The 16,075-nt window shown below is 37.4% G+C and overlaps 1 protein-coding gene across 6 annotated transcripts in view; it reads right to left on the bottom strand.

The window, feature by feature from the left end:
• The window catches only part of MACROD2 (mono-ADP ribosylhydrolase 2), a 1,047,040-nt gene that overhangs the window by 726,764 nt on the left and 304,201 nt on the right, over positions 1 to 16,075 (bottom strand). For all 6 annotated transcript variants that reach the window (XM_054180117.1, XM_054180116.1, XM_054180112.1 and 3 more), the window contains exon 5: positions 15,545 to 15,661. In XM_054180117.1, coding sequence (XP_054036092.1) covers positions 15,545 to 15,661 — 117 coding nt within the window. The remainder of the gene's footprint in view (positions 1 to 15,544; positions 15,662 to 16,075) is intronic.

Here is a 16,075-nt window from a genome sequence, read left to right as displayed (position 1 = left end):
CCATTTCATTTGAAGATTCCTGCTTCACTAAGTTTTATTGTTCTCCTGTTTAGTTAATCTTCTGATATGTAAAGGTCATTGTTCTATGTATTTTGAAGGTTTATACTTATGCAGGAATGTAGGAATGGTTGTGTAGGTAACACCAAAATCAATCCCATTAGGGCAGAGAAAAGAATAAATGCTGAAACTCCTCTCTTAAAAAGATAAAATGTAAATGCTCTGCAGAAAGTGAAAACAGCTCCTCAGGGAATTGTTAGGAACTGGGCAAAAGAGCAATGCAAACGTTTCGTTAGTCAAGTAGAAACTTGAAGAAAGAGAACTGGGAGTGCTTGTGAGAACAGAACAGCACTGCCAGCATGGTGCAGTAACTGAGAAAGCCCATGCCTATTTCACTGATCTTGCATGCTGATGTAATGTCAGTAAGAGGAAAGAGATAAAAATCTGTACCTATAAAGTACATCACATTTATTCCTTAAAGGATTTAGTAAATTCCACAAGTCTCCAGAAACAGAAAGATAAGCTAGCTACTCATGAAGGGCAAAGTGCTGTCAGTTATCAAGCCAGCTTCACGGAGTTTAGCAAGGACCTCAGGAGGAAACAACATTTACTAACATCTCTTGCTGCTCTTAAAAACAGAGCTACCTAAATGGGACCCATAATTTAACTTTCTTCCCTTCAGAAACTCCTTCTCAAGAAAACACTTCAAAATTAAGAAGCAAAACCAATTTACTCTTCTCATTCTCAGCTTGTTAGTTAAGATTGAAGTCTCCATACGTTACAATTATGTCCTGAACACATTAAGTATGACTGATATTCAGGGGAAAAATCAGCAGGGTGCATTAATGATTCATCTCAATTTCTTTTCTTTTCTTTCTTTTTTCTTTCTTTCTTTTTTTTATCTTTAAACATATGTAACAAAATTTGGAAATGTTAAGGGTGTTCACCTGGAAGAGGAAAACGGAATGATAAATATATCACAGTCTCTAAAATCCAAATATTTTCCTTAAACTGAATTCCGCATTCAAGCTTCATTTACAGTCTCATTTGTACAGAGTTGCCAATCCTGATTAGCCTGAATGAACTCCCTAAACATGAAGGTGAAATCTTCCAGACAGTGATATAGCAGGAGATTAGAACACCTGCAAACATCCACTGGGCCACATGAGACTTTCTTTTTACTTGGAATTAATCTCAAATGAATACCTTCAAACATAAATGTACAAAAGAAAGGATCTCACAGTCCTTGGTTACACAGAACCCTCACATTTTTAAGGACTGAAGAAACACATGCTGCTTCAGACTAAAAGCTAAGAAACAAAGACATCTCTCCAGCTTTCAAAAGCAATGAACACTTAAAAAGTGGGCAAAGCATGATTTTTACCGAGGTCTCAAGACATTTTTAGTAGCTTAACTAGTCATGAGTGGTGACAGTAGGCAAAATGAAGAAATATTTGTTCAGTCCAGCAGTTAAATGCATAATTCTCAATGAAGCCCAAAACACAACCATCTGAAAAGCCATTTATTTAAAAAACAAAACCAAAACACAGAAAAACCTGATAATTTTATAGATACTATGCACATTATGACACTGAGGGCAGATGAAACTCATGTCATCAAAGTAACAAATCCCTTAATAAAGGAGGATTTTCACATCCAGCAAATCATCACATGCCATCTATTCCTGTTGATTATGGCATTTATTTGGTCAAGTATTCACAAGTCAAAACTCCATGTGTTTAATCATGGAGTCTGGCCTGTTATAAAGCATTATGTCTTAAGACTTTATTTGATCGGAAGGCAAGCTTCAACTAGTTCTAGCAACTTTGAGAAATTGCAGTCAACCATTTCTCAACATCTGTGTCCTGGTTTGAGGCCAGGCAGATCCTCTTCTGCCCCCTGAGAAGGGCAGAAGAATGACACTCACACAACTGGATTGCAGAAGTGATGGAAAGTTTAAATGGAAAAGCAATTAGCGTTTTACACAAAAGCTACAAGCACAGTGACAAAAGAGGTTCCAAAGCATACGGAGTCCCCTTATAGCGTGCCCAAAAGCCTCCCAACATTTCCCTTCTCCCCACCAGAGGGTACACCCAAATCCCCCAGGGCTCTTTCTTCCCCCCTCCACTGTTAGGCTGGTCTCAGATGACCAGATCTGAGACCATCCCTCCCACTTCTCCTCCTGATATTAGGCCTAGATAGGCCTCCCCCACCATTACCAGAGAGGGAGCGTCTCTCCCAGGAGTAGAGAGGGAAGAAAAGAGGAAGTGAAAGGCTTCTCAGATTAATTTATAGGGTGCAGGTTATTATGGGTATGAAATACGCTATTTCCTGTGTCCAGCCACTAGGCTGGACACTTGAGACACCACAGGTGTATCTTCTGTGGCAGCAATAGGAGGCACCCAGCCTAAACTGCCACAATCTGATAGGAAGGATACAGAATGAATGCATTTTAAAATGCGTATGGTTTGATCAATGATATACAAGCAATGATTCAACAGTTTTAATTGTAATAAATGAAGGATTATTCCCTGTATGTATAGAAAAGAGTATTTCACATATCACACTTTGTGCAGTAAAAAGAAATGTCAATTGTGCTTTTAATGCATATATTAAAACAAGGTGCACAAACAAGATGAACAATAAAATATACTTAGTTATTGAACTAATATTGTGAATTAACTACATCCAAAATTAACATATTGGTTCAGATGAGAAAACAGTATTTCCAGATCAACTGGAAATGTCTGAGCCTATCTACACACATACATGATGAAAGAGGACTGCTTTGAATCTGAGATGACAGCATTTCATCTCCCAAGCTCAGGTGCTTCTCTTACATTTATTAGGAATGCACCTTACACCTTAATTCAAGCTAGTCTGACTTTAATAAAACCCAAGATTTAGACCCAACTTTGTACTAAGAGGATATGTTTCTTGTATTAGGTGGAAGAAAAAAATTGAATTACACATTAAAATAAACAAACAAACAAAAAAATTAAAAGTTCACATCAAATGGAAGGAAGGTAGACAATGAATGAAGAGGTAAAGACACCTGAGAAAGGATGAAAGATGTTTGGGACAATACTTAACTGATCAAGAACTCTCTATGAGTCAATGAAAAGACACAGTGACAACATAGAGAGATACCTACTAAAAGTGACTTCCTAAGAAATTGGTGAAAAAAGAGGTAAAGCTTAAAGAGGTAGATAAATACAGGGTTAGGGGAGGGATAATATACTTGCCAGGCACAGCATTTATATAAGAGAGACTGTAGTTAAATTTGTTAATTGTATGCCTGCCATTTTACCAATTTGGAGGCTAAAGGTGCAAGATATAATGGATGCTGGGCTTGGAGCCAAATCACAGCTCCTGCTGTTGAACATCCAGCTACTGAAAGCCAACAGGGGTGCTTTTATTCATTAAGACACTGGTAGGTAAATACATTGTTTTCCAAACAGCAACAGCACATCCTCATTACAATTTCACCAACAAAATACACAGTAATACAAATGAGTGTTAGTACTGGTTTGTATTAAGGATAGCCTGGAGCTAATAGTTAAATGCAAGGCCCAGTATCAAAGAAATGCATTGAATTCCTCTGCTCTAGGCTGGAAGATATATTTGGCTGGTTGGATAAAACATAAAAGTGTGGGAGGAGAAGAAAGATGTGTACTGCACATGTGGGCAAAAAAGGCACCACTGAAAGGGGACCTTGGAGACCTTTGTTTCAGAGCGTGGTTCAGTGCCGGCCCTACCCAAAACTTTCCCAGTTTGAAGCCACTGAATTCTCCTCCTAAAAGACTGGGCAGATTAGGAAACAATTCATTCAGTTTACAGCAATACACTGAAATATCCAGCTGCTGACACTGGCAGGCTGCTGGAACAGCACAAGACAGGGACTTGGACACCTGCCTCTAATATGAATTGCCATTTATTTAATAAAATTGGATTCTCATGAGGAGCAGATTAGATAATGGGTAACAGAGCCATTATCTTATACACCCCTGCTTCAAATCCAGCACTGAGTAGCAGTGACAGAAAGCTATTGCCAAGTGATGCCAGTTCAGTGCATTACTGAAAAGCACTGATCCCCTCAGTTTGTTCTTAGTCGGTAAGTTACTCCAATGAAAAAATTCTCATCCACAGGTGAAACTAATTCACAGAACATCTTTTAAGCACAAAATATTGCAAAAACTGAGAAATATACATTTCTCTCCTATGACAAGACAGTCAGATCTGGAACCTCTCTCCCATTGCTGGCATGCTAACCCACCTGTCTAACATGGGGTACATGTATGGGGTGGGGTGAGGGTTGTTGGTTTTTGTTTTGAACAGTAGCTTAAAGCCTGCACCCCTGCAGGCCTGAACACTGCTCTGAGCTATCTGGGAGGAGATCAACAGCAGTGAAAGGAGCTCTGCAGCTACAATTTCTTCATAAGCCACAGAAGCACACAGACCTAAAACCATCACAATATGTGAAAAAGGCCAAAGTCCCCCAAGCTCTTTGCTATGTGAAGTGAGGACTACCCTATCTTAGGGAGTTTCTTTCCAGAACATGCTGTGTCTGACACACAGGGGAGTTACTCATTTATGCTACCTGAATTTCTCATTCATAGTCACTAAAATACTGTTACTAAAATAAAATTTTTAAAAAAAAAGTGAAAAAAAAAAAAAGAAAAGAAAGAAAGATCAAAAAAGTCCTCTCTCATTTTCAGCCTCACCCTCTGTGTATGCTCACAAGAGATTCTCTGACCCATGAACTAACTGCTCTTTTTGATAAAACCATCTGGCAAAAAAAGCTAAATAAAGTAGTGTCTAAAATCAACAACAAAAAGGGTAAAAATAAGATAGAAACTCATCTTGTTTTGTTTAAAAATCCTGAAGTGTTACAAGTTACATTCCTGGGAAACTTAGATGTAAAACTCAGATACCCCAATTGCATAACTAAAGCTCCTTAAAGAAACAGGACTGGTGGATCTGTAGCTGCAGTAGGGCAGGCAAGTATCTGAAGGATTCACAAACCTCTGACACAGATCTTCTGCCTGTTCCCCGACACTACTGAATTCTCCATGGGCAAAAACCTGCGTACCAGGTTTGGTTTTTTTCTTCTGCCCTAATTACTCCTGGGCTAACACAGCGGCATTCCAGTTGATCAAACAAAATGTAGATTTGCTTTCACGTCCCAGCCTGGGGAGTCAGACAAGTCCCTTCCCTTGCCAAACAAAGCAAATCCTAGAAAGGCCGAAGTGGTGGCTGTGCTATACAAAAGCTAATTGAACTCAGGAGCATGAGTTAATGACAATAGTAGAAGCATTTTAGTCATAAGCACTGTAAAAATGTTAACACAATAGGGATTTGTTGTTCTTGCTGTTGTTTGAGGGCATTGGTCCTTGTTTTCAGTTTTTGTGTCTCTTGTTTTGTTTTTCTTTTGCAACCTGGATACAACTAATTTTTATATCAAATGCAGTCTCCCTTTATACAGTCCTTAAGCAGGACAGGTAATAAATATTCTTCAACAATAAATCACAACAAGAGAGGAGTTTTATGTCCTTCAAAATCCATTCAATAAGGGGGGGACACTGGCAGTGTTGGGGAGGCAGTTCTATTCTTAAGTTGTAGCCAACTGTTCTAAATCCAATCCTATTTTTTGAAGTTGCCTTTCATTCCCAAGTGTAAGATTCTGAATTAAAAGTACTTGTTTTGCATCTTTGCTCCTGTTCAGCTGAAAGAAATCAAAGGATATTCATAGATCCCCAGTCAATTTTGTGTTAACTTCACTTTCAGCTCTTTGTGAATAGGGCTGTATTACAACAAATTAATTTAAATGAACAGTCTTTCCTGGAAACACTTCTGCTCCATTTTGAGAAAAAGAAGTTGCATTAAACAAGATTACACCTCTGACAGGATTGTGCCTGACACAAATGCAATCTTTAACTTGAATGAACTGTGATTTTCAAAACTGTGGGCTTTCAGAGTGTATTATATGACTTTATTTTGCTACCCATGACACCTCTCAAAGTCTCAAGGTCTCCCCTGCTGCCCTCTGCTTCACATAAAACATATGCAGAGTTTCCCGTGTTCTACTGGAGCATTACATACGAATAATGTGGCTGTTAAAACAAAAAGCTTCAACAAGCAACTGTTCCTCCTTTGTGTTCGTGGCTACTTTAAACAGTTAACAGCCTCGATGACCTGCTGTTTATAGCCCATGCAGGCTATGTGATATTAAACAACATTCTTACTGTGTTCTTCCTTTCTCAAAACTAACCCACATGTTTTAGTTCTAATACAAACACTGTGTAAAATTATACTGAAAGCGTAGTAAGCAAGTTGCAAAGAAATAAATGTGATCCAGACAGACACACATATATTTAGATATCAAAAGGGTTATTTTTAGTGTTGCAAGGCATTTCGCATTTATGTATTTATTTATAATCCTGGAAAAGCCTTAGACAGCTACCAACTAATTTTATTGCAAATTAAATTGGAAGCATCCTCAGAAGTGTGCAGTGATGTATCAAACACATTCTTTTTTGCCACATCGAAACATTGAAATGGTCAGACATCTCTCTGTCCCTCTCTGATACATGACTAGTAAGTACAAGAATTCAGACCGCTGTGTCTGGAGTTAAAGGGAATTCAGTATAACTCACTTTCCTGGGGAGCCAGAAGAGATGTGTAGCACAACACAGCTAAGAAAGAGCATGTACAAAGAGGTAAGTCAAAGTTGGTGACAGTTGTTTAATTAGCACTTTCTTCTGCCGTCTTATTGCTTAAATCATATTATGCAAATTATACTCACCTGTAAACCAGCATGCGGGCAGAAACAGCTATAAAAAGGTTTACACTGAATGTACTGTATCTTGCATGAGTACATTTTCTTCCTAAAACCCTGGTCCCACAACTGTTCCAGTCACTGGGAGTGCTGCTAGGTCTTTTGTTGATACCGTTTGGGTTTTGTTAACATGCACAGACATCCAGAAAGGTGTAAAGCCCAGAGCAGAGTGACCGCTGTGCCCTGTAGATGATGCATTCCAAAACTCCCCTGCATTCCCAACAGTGAAACTTCGGTCCTGTTCCAGCAAGATTTAAGAGTCCCATGCTGCGACCACTAAAAATGAGTATTCTGAAAATGGGCAACAATCAGTAATTTCAGAACCCTCTGGTTTTTTAATTTTTATCAGCTAATTAATCTAAAAGATTCTGTCATCTATCCAGAAGAGAATACATACTACAACTTTTGCAAGCCTAAAGAATCTGCAATGCTGACCAGTATGCACGGAGAAAATCTAAACACACGTGTGAAGAGATGTACAGCTGCAGATATACAGTAAGATGAAAAAATTAAACCCAAGGTATTCCCATAACCTTGTACAAAATATTGCAAACAAAACTAAAAAAATAGCAATCTGAGTGTAAAGAGAATGTAAAGAATAGGAGGATGCTATCAGAAATCTACAAAGAACCAAGGAACTAGAATAGAATAGAATAGAATAGAATAGAATAGAATAGAATAGAATAGACCAGGTTGGAAGATCAAGATCATTGCGTCCAACCTATATTTCTAGTGCTGCACAACAACAACAAAAATCCACATGAGTTTGAATCCCATAATCAAAGGCAAAACATCTTATCCATTGGTATCTTTTCACCAGCACTGAAACTGCACCTTCAGCATGTAAAATGATACCTTTTAAAAATTATTATTATCTTTTTTACTCTCTGATGGATCAATGTTTAGATTCTTTCCTACAGCAATTAAAATATTATTTATGCCCTGCAGTCTCACATCTGATGTCTTCTTCCTGAAGAGGAATCTTTGACTTAGATTCTCACAAGGAAAACCCAAACAAACAAAAATCCCATGACCAAAAAAACCAACAAACCAACAAACAAAAAACATTGAAAAAAAAGTTGGTGTGTGTACTTAGTTTATGTGAAAGGGCCTCAAGATTCCTCTGCTTGGTGAAACAAGGATTGTTTCAAAACCAGTTTATGTGACATTCCCACTCAATACATTTTAGACTGTCTAAAGGAATTGTACTACATGTAAAGAACTCCTCTTACAACAGCTGCACTTTTCATCTGTAAGACTTCCAAAATATATTCAGAAGAAGTAAAAATTAAATGAGAAGCTTCAAAACTCCAATAAATAGCAAAGGTTGTAGGCAAGTGAAATATAACTAAAAAGAAAGTCACAGCACTGTTCACATCCATGTTCTTTCTTTTGCTTTACTTCAAAATAGGAAAATGGAAATAGCTATGTCCTTATTCATTACCTGTGATCTGATTATTTCCATTTGCAAATAATTTGTCATATTTTGGCCTGAGGAGTATGCAGATTCAGCACAAAATGGAATCCTATACTTTGCTTGCAAGAGAGAAAATTAGGTTGCAGTGTTTTTTAAACATTCCAGCTACAATAACATAATTATTATTAATCTGAAGAAACGATATGAAGCTAATGACCTCTGAGAGGCTACAATTTTAAACCTTTTTCCTACCCTAGGGAGAAGAAGGATAAGCAGTTAGTGTTCCAATTCAAGCCCCAAGCTGGTGCCAACATATTTTATAAGCTAAATCCAGGTTTGGAAGACCGGCTGCGTATTATTTTTCAGAGACTAAACCAGCATAAATCACAAAGTGCCAAGACACTACGAGGTTAATGTTGTGTTTTACTACAGTAAGCAATGTCTATCGCCATTTAAAATGAGACAGGTAAAATTCAGGCAGACAAAATCTCATGCATCAAGGATTAATTTTTCAAGTACTGAGTGCAGATTTTGGCTACTAAGGGAACATATTAGAGCAGAAACAGCAACAACTGATGTAGTAAAAGGAACATAAACATCTCCATTATAATCCCTTCTCCTTGTCAGCTGATTGCAGCAATCAGGATATTATTTATTTTTCTGCTATGCATTTTCTTTCTTAATTATTATTGAGTAAAAAGAACAAACTATATCCAAGCATACAGGAAATAAAATGTATTGGCCTTAAGGGGCACAACGCCCTGCTCCAGTGCCAACATACCTGAGGAATGACTACATACCACCAGTGTAGAAAGGCATATTACAGAGCAAATTATTTTTCACTAAATTAGAAGACATTTTAAATAGCAGCTTACACCTAATGTTTACTATGCAGTAAGAAACTGTTTACGCCTTGCAACTTTTTCTTTCATCAAGAAGGTATCCAGAGGATGAACAGATTTAGACCAGATATAAGGGAGGTAATTTTTACTGTGAGGATGGTGAAACAGTGACACGGGTTGCTCAGAAAGGTGGTAGATGCCTATACAGATACAGATGATGTAGATATAGATGATATAGATACAGATATAAGATAACAGATATTCAAGGCCAGGTTGGGCAGAGCTCTGAGCCATCTGGTCTAGTTGAAGATGTCCCTGCTCACTGCAGGGAGGTTGGACTAGATGACTTTGAAAGAATCTATCTATGATTCTATGAACCCCAGCTTGTTGGATGCTGATGCCAGGCAACTGTGATACCAAACACTGTGATCTCCTGTCACTACCACACTACACTGCAAACTCAGATCTGTAACTGCGTTCAGGAACAGTGAGAATTAGGCTTTTCTGGAAATTATAGATACCTAGAATTACAGAAGGAAGGCCAAAGAGAGAAATTTATGGCATCGAGTTACCACCAGCTGCCATTAAACTGTATTAACACATTGTAAGCCAGAGGCTGACCCTTTTACTGAGCAAATGGTTCAATCCTCCTCTTACATTTTGTTTGCATCCACTCCTGTCCTGGAGCTGTGTTCAGTGAGCAGACTGAAATGAGCAACTCACAGAAGAAGAGGTTCAGATCTAGCAACAAAACATTCACTTTAGCCCCAACACAGACATTAGTTAACTGAACAATGTGATGCAAGCCAGGGGTTTCCAGCACTACATGCTTTAAGTTAACCACAGCACAACACTACACAGAGCACTGACAAATGTGCGCTCTGGTCCATTCACAGATTAAACTTTAAAGAATCTAACCATTAAAAAATGTTCATGAGCTAGGCTCCAACCCAAGGAAAAAGATAATATAGTCTTGTGATGGATGATCCATGCCGATTCATAACCACCCATTTCAAATGGTACCTACAGCACTTGTCCTTTTTCTAACCAAGCTGATGACAGACCCAGAGCAGGCTTGGAAAAGGGGATGTTTGAATTTGTTTAACTGAAGTTGATAAATACATTCCTCATCATTCCCTACAAGCCTTAAATTCTCCCTTTGTGTGTATATACGTGTGTGGAGGGGGTACATACGGGAAAGACAGGCCATAAAGCTTTACAATATACCATAAAACCCTCATTAAAATCTCAGCACTTATAGGACCAAAGAAGTAATCATTAATATTTGCCTTCCAACACATTCACAGCATATGGAATGCATACTATTGTTAGTGGTGAACACAGCAGGTCATTAAGATGGATCGAAATTAAATAGACCAAATTAAATGACAATAAAGACATCACTACACTTATTTTCAAAGTGGTCATAAAATACATAAATTAAGCTTACAAAAATAACCTTTGAAACCTAAACACACGTCAGAAGAAAAACACGCAAATACATAGTAAGTGGTTTTGTTAACCATAAAAAGATCCTTTTCCTTTCCCAAAGAAATCTAAACAACAAAAATATCACTCAAGAACAAGGGGGTTCGGACCTATGATGACTATTAACTTGCTTTGTTTCATTGTAAAATTAAAGATTCAAGCAATTATAAAGATTTAAGCTGCAGCTCAGCTCTCTTTCAGGAAATACCTGTCTAAGCTTTTTTCAAGCTGTATCCTTTTTTTTTCTAGTAGGTCTCAGCAGCTTTGGTGCAATGCTGACCATAATGGGATGCTGCTAAGCTAATGTGAAGGATAGAGAGACATCCTTCCTGGGAAACTATTATGACATTTATGAAGCTTCATTATATTAATGATTGTGCCATCCTGAGCTTATCAGCAGCCTTTCTCAACTTAAATTTCATCAAACTTCAGTCTAGTTATGCATCTGATGGCATGCTTATTTTCACTGAACTATTTAAAAGCAAATGTGGGAAAAGATCAAGGGCCTTCAGCAAGAGGGAGTTCGTAGCCAAGTGCGTCTCCCCTAAGCAAACCTCTCTTGTTCACAGGTTGCTCACTTTCCAATTCCCAGAGTCGCCTCCTCCCAGAGCAAACAGTAAGGTAGCAAACTGAGCAATCATGCAAAGTCAGCATTCGTCTGCACACAAGAGACCTACAGAAAAACTTGCACATGCAAAATTTAGAATTGTTTGAAACAAGATTTGTGTAATATATTAAACAGGGTTTTTAAAATAAGTAAACACTAATCATTGTGGAATCTTGGAAATTCAGTCAACATCAACAGGCTTGAATATTATGCAGTAATACTTTTCCAACTGATCAGTTTTGGAGTAATGGATGAGAGTTTTGGAGTTAACCTTTCTTTATAATATATAATCAACCTTTTAATTACAGCTTTGTAAGCATTCCCCAAGAAAATACAGAGAGATTAAAACTCACTACCTGCGCTTTCAAATAATACCCTCAAAAAATCACCTTTTAAATATCAAAAATTGTGTCTATATATTCTAGAAGTACACTTTTTAAGCCCTACTTTTAAATCTCCGCTTTTTAATCTGATTAAACAAATTTAAAGGCTGAATCATCCTACTGTGTCTAATACTAGCACTCCTCCTAACTACTTATTTCACAGCAGGAACTGTCTTTGAGAGTACATTCACATTATTACTCCAGATTGATCTACACTATGACTTTGGACCAGAAGACTATGCTATATATGATATTTCATGAAGGGTATTGCTTAAAAGTACTAAAAATATCAAGCAAACAGGAAAATTTATTTTAAATGTTAGAGCTTTGTAAGCAACATAAAACAATGTATTAGAAAACATCTAGCATTTCCAGCAAGGTATCTCCTCTGAAAGTCCCCCTTTCTGATTTAATTTACCAATGGTTGGCTCTGTCTCATATTAGATTTGTCAGATTTTCTTTTCCTAGGTCTAGAGGCTTTATTATCAAAGTTCTTTTCAGAAAAAGAAAGACATTATAACTAGGCAGATCAACAACAGGAAAAAAGTTACTTTTGGGGGACCTTTCCTGCCAAGGTCAAGGTAGCAATTACCTGTTTTGTATGTTGGCGCCACACCTTCCACTGGTTTTTAGCCCGTTAAATACCTGGCAGCACAGGACTGTATTTTCTAATGTGTTCTGACAGGGTGGTTTTTTTTTTAACTAGTTATCCTCTGCAAGCAGATAACAAGGCATGAGGTTGTTATGGACCCCTGGTTCCAGCCATAAACACAATTTACATTCAGACCACTTTCTGCCAGCAGAGCCAACTGAGACTATTAATCAACTGAGAAAGAAAACAAGCATTTGTAGAGCTTTAAACAGATACTGTTCATCTGTTATTTAAAGCATGACAATATCAGAGTACTGCTCAATGTTTGAAGACCTGTTGTACAATATTTAGAGTGAACTTTTCCTTAAAAGGAACAATAATATGAAGCACAGAAGTTGTATAATTGATGGTTGGCCTGGGAGAACATTAAAGGAAAAGAGCTCAAAGCAAAAAACACTGCCTTTTCCAGCCCTCCAAATCCCTATGAAAACTTGGGTGCTTGCATAGGTGTTTGCTGAAAAACAATAGCTGACATCAACTGAATTATGTATTCAGCAAATAACTCAGTTGGCATTTGGGGAGGGCTTTGTGTAGGCTTTTGCAACACAAGGCAGATGGTGATTACACTGACTTCTGTAAAGCTGTACTGAATGTTACATTAACCAGTAATTGGAAAAGTCAATTTTATTTTACTTTTATTTTTACACAGTTGTGGGTTTTTGCCCTTCAAAAATACATATCTTGAAAAGTTTATAAAGCAACATCTCTAGGCTACAGATATGTTAATCTTGGTCTGTTCACACTATTAGGAGAAAAAGATGAGGAACAGAAACAAATTATTTCATTTATTCTCTCCCTGACCGTTTCCCTTTACTGTGTATTTCACAAACTGACCACTGACTCAGATGCAAGAACAAATCACAGCAAGCCAGCCTATACCATTTTTCAGTCAGACGTTATTTTCCAATTTTTCCTCTGCAAAGAAATTATTTATCAGATCTGTTCTTATTCAACCTAAGCAAATACAGCAAAACATTCGATAAAAATACAATAGATCATAAAGAAGATTGCACAAGTGATTTTTATTTACCAACTATCAGCTTCTTAACAAAGCATACCTTCCCTTCAAATGCCTAATTTAATTCCAACTTCCTTCAAGTTGTCTATAACTCACAGAAATATGCTGCATGAATAGTAAATTTCCTCTAATATGGATTCCTCGGCTTAAGCCCAAGTCCTGCATCATACAGCACGCGTGAAAGCTCCTCCATCCCAGAGAGAGCAACTTTGCTGATTTCTGCAAACTGCTTCCAAAGCAAAGCATTTCAGGAACAAGAACTAGAGAAGAAAATCCCAGAGGGGTAGGGAATATGATTGTACTATTTTATAATACTGTTAAATAACAAACAAAAAAACCCAAACCCCAACAATCCATCATGCTAGGAAATACATTTCACATTTACTATCATTATTCATCCAACTGCAAACACGACAAGAACAGAGACAACAAAACAATGATTGCACTACTCAGACTGTTAATAGATTACTGTAGTTGGTCTCCTACACACAAACAGGTAAGTGAAAAGCAAACTCATTATGAAAGCTGGAGGTTATCCATTCACCACTAATGTTCAACAAACTGCTGACACATAAAGCTGCATCACAGCACATCTGGATGAGGAAGCCTGGACCTCCCATCAAGTTGCTGCTCTCATCATAACAACCAAATGTAAAAATAGTTTCCACAGTTAGATTGTTTTACTACTACAACAAAGTGACACTGAGTGACAATAGATATCTAGTAGCACCACAGCTCTTCAACGAATGAAAACAGTCCTGAATGTTTTATTACTTTTGGATGAATGGTCTAAAAGGTACAATAATTTAACAGGCCTAAATCCAAAAGCTTCTAAAAAGGAAGAGTAAAAGAAAACAACAGTTGGTGAAACAAATACATTTAAAGAAAAAATGTCACAAAAAAAAAGGAATGTCTCATTCTCAGCTTCTGCATTCAAACTGTACATTTCCTTCCTTTTTCCTATTTGTCACTGAATGTATCCTTTCCCACTGATCAAATACAAACACAAATACAAATAGACGTGCCTTTGCTATTTCAATTTCTAAGAATATTGATTAAGCAGAATATTGACTTTTCTCTGTGTCTGCTTACAGGTTTTATTTCCAACTGCAAGTGATAGTGAGTTTCATCATAGTTTTGTTTATTAATTCTACATAAAGAACAAACAAAAAGAAGTTTCCTATAGTCTTCAAACCAGATCCCATTCTACAAACCTAACTTAAGAAAGACCCAGCAAAGTTTGCCCACATATAGCAATTATCACTGTCAAGGAAAGAATTGGTACCTCTCCTCTTCATCATCACAGAAGGTGCCATCAAATGAATAAGAACATAATTTTCTTCTTTACCTAAGTATTCAAGGCCATATGGACCTAAAAAGATAGCTGTGATGCAGTAAACATTTGCTTTTACATGAAAAAAAAAGTGTAGAATAAATTAAAAGAGTGCATCAAAACATTTCTGAATAAGCCGTGTTCCCAGTGCATATGAAAAAGAGAGACTGAGTTGTAGTTATATGCTGTTTGAAATGCTTTCTTGGTATTTGTAGGATCATATCTTAATATGCCATTCTGTAAGATCTACCTTGCAGAGATTTCTTACTTTTTATTCTTACATAATAGACTGGCTGACCAACATGCTGTCAACATGTTACTTTTTCTCCAAGACAAGCTCAACATCTATGCAACAAGGTCAAATAGCTGACTTCCTATTTTAAATAGGGCGGGAATGTTGACAATTCCACTTTCAAAGTGCAAAACCATTCCAGCACTGAGCTGCACCCTGTCGAAAGCTAAAGTGTGACAGATTCCTTCACAGTAATTGTCAATCAGACCCTGTGTAGCAGCTGAAAACACAATACATCACTTTGATCTCCTCGGCTCCCAAAGTATTCAAAATCAAGGAATCTGCATGAAGCATATGAAATATGCAACACTTCCAAAACCTGTCTCTGTGGAACTTAACTATGATAACGTATATTTTGTTCATACTTCATAAAGCATTTCCAATCCTCTATTATGCATATGAATGGATATGTTTTAGCTTGCAAAAATAAACATGAAAGATGCTTTATATTTCAGAGACATGTAGGTTTGCATCGGATAACACAGGAGAAATAATCGTTTAGAAAAGCCTGACTTGCTTTGAGGGGAAGACATTATTACCCAACATGCTTAATTAAGTCCCACTGCTAATTTTGTAAAATGAATACCTTGTTGAATTAGACTACAGTGAAATAAAGCATGCACACCAGCTCCACGTGCCTAGAACAAAAAGAAAACGTGCAGAAAGGGCTGACTTACATTTTGCAGGTAGCTCATATCCACAGGTAATTTTCGCTTGTCCAGTCTCACAGCCACTCAGGTTGCGACATTCAGCAACTAAGCAGGGCCCGGCAGCCCTGTGGATGCAGCCATCCACTACAAAAGCAAACCCAGAAAGTTTTAGTTGATAAAAGCCCTTTTTATGCTGCCTTTGCACAAAGAAAAGGTCACGAATATCTACTGCTCATTGTTACACTAATAGCACAGACCTACTCATCTCCATGTGGATACGCAAATAGATAGAAACATTATTTTTGTTCTTCCCGAATCACCATGTTTATTAAAAAAAATTAAAATACTCAACTTCTGCTAATTGAAAACACCCAAAAAAGGTAAAGCAGGCTTGGAATTTCAGTATGAGAGAAGGGTCTATTCAAGGCACTAAGAAATTCTCACTACAATTTATGAAAACACAGTTGGCCCCCAGCTAAATGCCAATCTCTCTTTTACTCCGTACCTCCGATATTTCTGCAGTTATGCAGACCGTTTGATGTCACTGTTCGAATAATG

The sequence above is a fragment of the Dryobates pubescens genome, chromosome 3 (genome assembly GCF_014839835.1).
Source record: "Dryobates pubescens isolate bDryPub1 chromosome 3, bDryPub1.pri, whole genome shotgun sequence".
Taxonomy (NCBI): domain Eukaryota; kingdom Metazoa; phylum Chordata; class Aves; order Piciformes; family Picidae; genus Dryobates; species Dryobates pubescens.
The sequence above is the reverse complement of the archived record's forward strand: the minus strand, read 5'-3'. Positions and strand labels throughout refer to the sequence as shown.